Raw genomic sequence first — 8,173 nt, forward strand, 5'->3', positions numbered from 1 at the left:
CAGAATCACATCCTTGGAAAGCTGAGGAAACTCAGTAAATGATAGAATTAGAGGATGAGTGAAAGTCCAAACATTTTGTGGAAGTGCACGGCTGGAGGTGGAATCTGGGCTCCTTCATTCTCAGCTTCTGCTGTATTAGTAAACACTACTGTGAAGTATGAAGTCAACAAAACGAGGAAATGCAGGAGGCAGAATATCATGCTCTGCTTCTTTTTTTTCTGTTTTTTTTTTTTTTTTTTTTTTTTTTGTAGTCTAATATTTTTTCATGTTAGAATGACCAAGCTTGGACTTCTGCTGTAATCTCTATTCTGGCTGATGGGAGTAAAAAATATGTAAGACTTTGTGGTTTTTATTTATTACTTTCTTTTACTATATTTTTACTTTGGCATTTCTTTAAAACTATATGAAGACATTTATTGACCTGGTGCAGTGTCTCATGCCTGTCATGCAAACACACTGAGAGGCTGAGGTGGGAGGATCATTTGAGCCCAGGAGTTTAAGACCAGCTTGGGCAACAAAGTGAGAAACCATCTCTATTTAAAAAAAAAAATCCAAAGAACCATTAGAAGTAGATATATATATGTGTGTGTGTGTGTGTGTGTCTTTACATAGTTTTTTTCATATATATATTTGCATATTTATACCAGCTTGTATTCCTTTGGTGGAGTCAGATTTTGCACTTAAAACTTTGCATGTAAGTTATTTAAAAGGTACCTAGCATATAGTAAAATGCTGTCAAACTTAGAATTGTATGAATTGTTATTTTACATATATATGAAAAAACTATGTAAACACACTTATCACCTTTAGAAGCAAAAATATAATAACATCAAAACATGTTTTCAATTATGTTTTGTAAGACATATAGCGAACACTGACATTCCCATCCCAACGCACTACTTTGTGGTGCTGACCAGTTGTAAAAACAAGAGCCACACACCGGAAAACTGCCCTGGGTGGCTGGACGTCCTACCCTTTGTCATCCCTCACCGACCTACCAACGTGGAAAGCTGTCCTGTGAGTATGCTTTGGGAGGATCCAGGACGTGAGAAAATGAGTCAGAGCTCTTTTGGGCTCTCATAAAAGTGACTCTAAAATGTATTTTCTTAAGTGTTTCATGGAAAAAGTTGTAATACTTCATTTTTAGGCTTTTCCTTAGACTATTGGTCTCTATGTAATTAATATCAATTTAAACATATATCTGCATAGTTGAACATATGTATACCTCATGTATTTTATTTATATGTTTTATTCACATTCACTAAGAATGAAAGAGATGAAATCTTGTTAATCTCTTTTTTCTTTTTTTATTTATAACATGAAAATTGTATGTATTTATGAGGTATAGTGGGATGTTTAAATGCATGCATACTTTGTATACTGATGAAATCAGGATAATTAACATATCTACTACTTTAAACGTTTATCATTTCTTTGTGGTAATAACACTTAAAGTCCTCTCTTCTAGCTGTCTTGAAATATACAATACATTGTTATTAACTACAGCCACTCTACTATGTAATAGAAACACCAGAACTTATTTTTATTCTGGTTACAAATCTTAAAGTTATTCCCAATGTTAGCACTAAATTAATATTTCTGAATGAGTATGTACATGTAAAAATTCCATCAAATTGAGCCATGAGGTGTGAAATTGATTATACACATGCACACACAAATACACGCAGTTCAAGTAACATTCTTTTTTTAAACATCATTTATTAGGCTGTCTCAAAATCCTTTTTGGATCAAGGCAGATTATATGTAAGTAGCTAATTCAACTTGCATATAAATTCCTCATAGAAAAAATATGTATCCTGGAAATTAGGTTTTACTGAAGTCATTCAACAAATATATCGAGTACGTATTAAGCACATAGTATCATGATAGAAACTCTTTAGAATGCACAAAGGAGGAACACATTGTCCCTGCTTTTAAAGAGTTCATATACAACTTCAATTTATATATGAGATATAGACACACAATTTAGTCAGTCAACAATGCAAGAATTATTCTAAAATCTAAAAAATAAAAGAGGTTGCAAAGTTGGGATCAACTGACAATTAATGTTAAAAGGATTTAATATTTGAAATTAATATCACATTTGGCTGGAATGATCAATAAAGATTTCATAAAATAAAGTGTAAGTAGGGCTGTGCCTGAAGGATGGATAGAATTTGAGTATATTGAGAAGACTACAAAGAGTCTTCCATGGAGGGTGGGTATGAAGAATGAAGAGGATTTAGTAACTGATTGGATACAAGAGCCCCCACCCCAAAAGGAAACTCAAAGATGAATCAGATTTGAATGTTGGTAATTAGGAAAAAGGCAGAAAGAGGAAAGTTAGGAATGAGAACTTTTTGGTTGGTAGATAGGATAAGCTAGGCATTTTAAGTTTGTGGAAATGGGTATTGATGTGGAAAGTCCCATAGGCAATTAGAGCCTGAGAATTAAAGCTTGGCATCTAGGCCAGATTGGGATTCATCTATATCTTTCAGGTGTTCAACACTGTTCAACACATGAGTGCCTTCACCATGCTGTGCACTATAGAAGGTACTCACAATTAGAAATCCAGGAAAACATTAGAAGAAAGAGATAAGTGATGTAAGAGAGGGACAGATAAACTGCTATAGTAGGATTTCAGAGGAGAATGATTTCCTGACAGGGAGGGTGACATTTCAGTTGGGTCATGCAGATACGATTTTACTTGAGTGTTTAAATTGTTTAACGAAGGTGGCCAAGTTTAGAGGCTAAATAGTGAGCCACTCACTATTCTTAAAATGAGGAAGAAGAGTTTCTAAACAGGAAACTATCAGGATATGTTGTTGAACTGAATCCCTTCCTACTTTTCCTGTCAGCATTTTATTTGGTTGAGACAAGGGTAAGCCATTATTCTTTACTTCCTCTTCCAATGACAGACATCAATGACTGATATGGTATGGTACTCTACCATGAAATCCAGATTAAACTGTTCGTTCTTACAGAGGTTCTAGGTAGTCATAATGGAGTGATTACAATGAGTACACAAAGAAAAAAACATTTGCTATCCCTGGTCTGGGCCCTTTTGACCTTCTATTAGGACTCTTGAAAATGAATCTTAAGTAGATTTGTGGTCTCCTCTTCTCTTTTCATTTGTCAGTGTGCACTACTACCAACTTACTCATCTTAAAATTTAGTTTATATTTTGTCATAGCCTCTCACCCCAAAACTTTTGATTATGCTGAACAATAACAACAAAATACAAAGGAGCAAACAAAAACAACTTCCAGCCTGTACTTAAGTCTCTTCACAATTTACCCTCCGTTGACCTTATAGGCTAATGTTCCAGGCCAACTGGAGCCCTTGAAATTACTTGAGCACATCTTGAATTTGCTTACCTCATCACTGTTGCCTATGTTCTTCTCTCCTCTATAATTCCCTTCTTTTCCATCTGCTAAAAATTCCACCTGGGAGTCAAGGTAAAGTGCAAATAATATGAAACTTTCCTTGATTATTCAAAGTAGAAGTGATCTCTCCAAATTAATAGAGCATCATCTCTGTTGAATAGGACATCATCAGTAATAAATTGGACATATCCAAGATTTTGAGGAATTTGCAGTATAGTAATAAGAATGTGACATCTATATAGATAATTATGACACAATATGCAATGCGTATAAAGCAAACTTAAGCCAAGCTATGATTATAAAAGAGTTTGCAAAGTTAATAAGAGTAGCTGTCAATTAGATATGGGTAAGGAAAAGGCAAGATGAGAGAGAGGCAAAGATGACTAAAAATCCAGGGCATGACTAACCAGGAAATGTATACGATAGATAATCTTTTGTTTTGAGAAGGATGGATTTGCTCTTGGTGGTCTTCAGTTTGACAGACTAGTTGAATATTTAGGAGGATGTATGAGAAATAGTATAAAATAGAGTAAATACATGAATTTTGGAGTTGGACATCCTGGGTTCAGTGAATGACTTGGTTTCTTTGGGTAAGTATGTTAGTTTTCTCATCTGTTATATCTAATAAGTACAAAATATTCACCTCCTTTTATGAAGTTTGTGAAGATAAAATATTCTATATAAAACCCTAAGACTTCCCAATATAAAAAAAGGTGGCTATTATAAAGGAATCATATCTTATGATAAAGTTACATTCTAAAGTCAACAGAGGCCAGGCACAGTGGCTCACACCTGTAATCACAGCACTTTGGGAGGCCGAGGCAGGCACATCACCTGAGGTCAGAAGGTCGAGACCAGCCTGGCCAACATGGTGAGACCCCATCTCTACTAAAAATACAAAAATTAGGCCCGGTGTAATGATGCATGCCTGTTATCCCAGCTACTTGGGAGGCTGAGGCAGGAGAATTTATTGAAACTGAGAAGTAGAGGTTACAGTGAGTGGAGATCGCACCACTGCACTCCAGCCTGGCCAACAGAACAAGACTCTGTCTCAAAATAAAATAAAATAAAATAAAGTCAATGGAGAGTGAAATTGAATCTCCTATATGCAAATCATGCAGAAAGTATAGTACATTCACAAACTGTTTCTTAGTAAGTCTAAACCAGCCAATATTTCCAATAGCATTTGGATAGGTAATTGTGCTTTGATGCACCTGATAAAATAGATGGCTTGCTTTAAGCATTGCATTGTATGAAAACTCTGTACTTTAAGTATTTGAATTACACAATGTACAGAAGTACTCCCACTATTATTAGGTTAGAGGGAACTGAGATCAAGCTATAGGAATGATAGATTCACAATTTTATCCCACACTTGGTGTAAGGAATTAGATCATATTTTCTTATTTATTTTTTCCTTTCCTTGTTCCTTTCATCTTTTCTTCCCTCCTTTTTCCTTTTCCCTCCTCCTGTCATCTTTGTACTGTTAAATTTCTGTCAGATAAATGAGAATGTAGCCATGAGTTCAAGTGACTTTCCTTGTAAGTTACTCAGCAGATATGGAAAATATAGATATGAAACTTGGAGGAGAAATCAGAACTGCAGATCTAGATTTGGGATTAAATCATGGGTGTGAAATACAATTGCCAAAGGGGAGAAAGTGGAAAGAAAAGATCCCAAATCAAATTGAGGAAAATGTCTATGCTTCCAGGCAGTATAGTCTTCTGAGGAAACAGAAGGTATTATCAAACAAGTAAACAGTACAACTATGGATAACAAAGGAGGAACTTCAGAAGCCTGGGGTAGTTAACTAATTGAAAAGTCTGAGGACACCCCATTCAGTGAGGTCATCATTGACAAAGTAGTTGCATTAGCATGATAGCAGCAATCACTGGACTGTAGTGGCTAAGGAGAGAGAATAAGAATGTGGACAGGACAGAAAAATGCTGAAATCAATATTGTCTCAAAAAATGAGTTGTACTTTTGGGATATACAATACACTTACTTCTGTAACAGGTCATTTGTACACACACACACACGTACCCCCCTCCGCACACATATATTAATATCAAAGTATATTCAAATATAGCTCATAAAACTGTGTAGCCTATTCTGTTGGCATGGACTGGTGCAGCGAGGGCAGTTGTCTACAGCTGGCTTCTGTTCAGATTAGTTGGTGCCAGCGACTTACTCAGTGTTAAATACCTTAAGTATCGTCTCTGCATAAGTATAGTTTTGTGCTATGCTTTGTGGTCATTTCCCTGCAAATTTAAAAGAGGGAAGACTGTCAGGTGCTGGGTAAACATTTAGTTGGATGGATGCCGAATAAGTCAGGAGAGAGTAGAGTCATATAAACCAAATGGGAGAAAACGTTATGGAAAAAAGTGATCAAAGATATTAGGTGCTACTGAAATGGGCAATAGTAAAGGCAGAATAGAAAGACTTTGAATTAGACTCCCATTGAAAGAATGAACTCAAACTAACATAGTGAATTTTTTTTTTTTTTTTTAATATTAGCTCGCTTTGTGAATCTGACACAAGTGCTTTAGAGGTTAGGAACAAAAAGTATTTCCTCTTACACTTCCTCTGGCTCAGATAGTGGCTATCTGTATTAAGCCTGCATACTTAAACAAGTAAACCACTGCGTCGAAGTCAAATGAGAATCATGAAAATACAGTAATCTGATTAAACAAACTTTGAAACTTTCTTATTATGTGAAAAGTTAACTGAACTTTAGCAATATCATATGAATACCAGAAAATTATTCTTTATAATAAAGAATAAAGAATGTGATAGAAACCCATGTTTCTAAATTATTGAACTAACTTTCATATTGTAAAAAAAATTAAAAATAAAACGGTAGAGAAATAACTGAAAAGATGCACAAATATAACAATAGTCAGCATAATAAAATATAAATGGCATAAAACACTATTTTACACCCATGGTTTGGCAAAGATGTGGGGAAACGGGAATTATCTTTCACTGCCTATTGAACTGTAAATTGGTATGAAGACTTTGAGGAGTGCTGAGTTTAATATCTGATAAAGTTAAAATTTAATGTACTCGGTGGCGCGTAGTGGCTCATGCCTGGAATCCCAGCACTTTGGGAGGCCAAGACAGGTGGATCACCTGAGATCAGGAGTTTAAGACTAGCCTGGCCAACATGGTGAAACCCCATCTCTACTAAAAATATTAAAAATTAGCTAGGTGTGGTGGTGGGTGCCTGTAATCCCAGCTACTTGGGAGGCTGAGGCTGGAGAATTGCTTGAACCTGGGAGGTGGAGGTTGCAGTGAGCTGAGATCACACCATTGCACTCCAGCCTGGGTGACAGAGTGACAATGTCAACAACAACAAAAAAATTGAATGTGCTCTATGGCCCAGCAATTTTATTAATATATCCTAGAAACTCATGCTCTTGAACACAGGAGACATATACCAAGTTATTTATTATAGCATTATTTATAATAAAAATTTTATCAACATGTAATGAAAATTTTAATTGTGCTGCATTTAAATGAGGAAATATCAAACCACAGCTAAGAACAAGTAACTTAACAAGACCTAGATATATCACTATAGATTACAAACATTAATACCGAATAAAAATTTTGTAGAATACCACTTATAATATTAACATAAGTTTAAAAACTCATCAATAGTACATATTGTATAGTGATGTACAGTAAAAGTTTGAAAAAACAGACTGGGATTCACCCTGATATAAGGATGTTTAGTTCTGAACAGAGGAGCACTGGGGACTTAACTTCATCTGCAATATTTAATTTCATTAAAAAATTTATATCTGAAGTAAACATAAAAATGGATAAATTTTGACCACTGTGTTCTATGTTAGTTATGTTATACTTTGTGCTTTTCTTTTTCTTTTAAAAACTAAATTTAGCTGTATCAAATTAAGATTTAAGGAGGTAAATATCATCGGCAAAAAGACAACTTCTAAGCAATAAAAATATTTCTGTTCATGAAAAGTACCACCTTGTGAAAAAGAAAGTGTTGTGCTTTTCTTTTTCAGGAAGGTAAACCGGAAGCTCTTTGGGTTGAAGAAAGATTTACAGCTCACATTGCCCGGGTCCGTGATGTAGAGCTTCTCACTGGGCTTGACTTCTATCAGGATAAAGCGCAGCCTGTCTCTGAAATTTTGCAACTAAAGACATATTTACCAACATTTGAAACCACTATTTAACTTAATAATGTCTACTTAATGTATAATTTACTGTATAAAGTAATTTTGGAAAAATGTAAATGATTTTTTCTGGAGAATTATAAAATAAAGTTTTCTATTTTTCCTTAAGTCCCCTAAAAGCCATAATTTTTATCATTCCCTTTTCTCTTTTTCATTTCTATGAATATGTATTATATTAAAGTTATATTTTTCACACAGAGATGATGCTATCTTACACCTTCCCTTTTTTGTTGGATTTTTAAACTCTAATCTCATGACAGATTATACCTTCCTTATTACATGTTTTATCTCAGAATCTTTGAATATATTTTTCTGCCCAGAATTATCTAAACAAAAGGGAGAACAAAAGAAGTATGTCTCACTTGGGAACTGAATCAGCTCTAAATCAGTTTTGTTGTAAAACTTTTTGTATTTGATTGGCAATACTGATTAAAATTTAAAATGCACAGAACTTTTACGCTGTAATTTCACCTGTAAAAACTGTCCCAACAGATGTGCTTGACACAAATGCATGAAAATGACATCTTTTATGATAGCAAAACACAGAAAACAACCTAAAAGACTGGTTAAGCAAATTATGAA

At 34.6% G+C, this 8,173-nt stretch overlaps 1 protein-coding gene across 3 annotated transcripts in view; it reads left to right on the plus strand.

Moving 5' to 3' along the window:
- Positions 1 to 7,699, plus strand: part of ENPP3 (ectonucleotide pyrophosphatase/phosphodiesterase 3) — a 96,724-nt gene extending 89,025 nt beyond the window's left edge. For 2 of the 3 annotated variants that reach the window (XM_008007027.3, XM_008007029.3), the window contains 2 exons: positions 861 to 1,017; positions 7,421 to 7,699. In XM_008007027.3, coding sequence (XP_008005218.3) covers positions 861 to 1,017; positions 7,421 to 7,591 — 328 coding nt within the window. In that variant the 3' untranslated portion in view covers positions 7,592 to 7,699. Of the gene's footprint in view, positions 1 to 860; positions 1,018 to 7,420 lie in introns of those variants that run through there. The other variant, XR_012095043.1, reaches the window with a different exon arrangement.
- Positions 7,700 to 8,173: the final 474 nt, after the last annotated feature.

The sequence above is a fragment of the Chlorocebus sabaeus genome, chromosome 13 (genome assembly GCF_047675955.1).
Source record: "Chlorocebus sabaeus isolate Y175 chromosome 13, mChlSab1.0.hap1, whole genome shotgun sequence".
In the NCBI taxonomy this organism is placed as follows: Eukaryota; Metazoa; Chordata; class Mammalia; order Primates; family Cercopithecidae; genus Chlorocebus; species Chlorocebus sabaeus.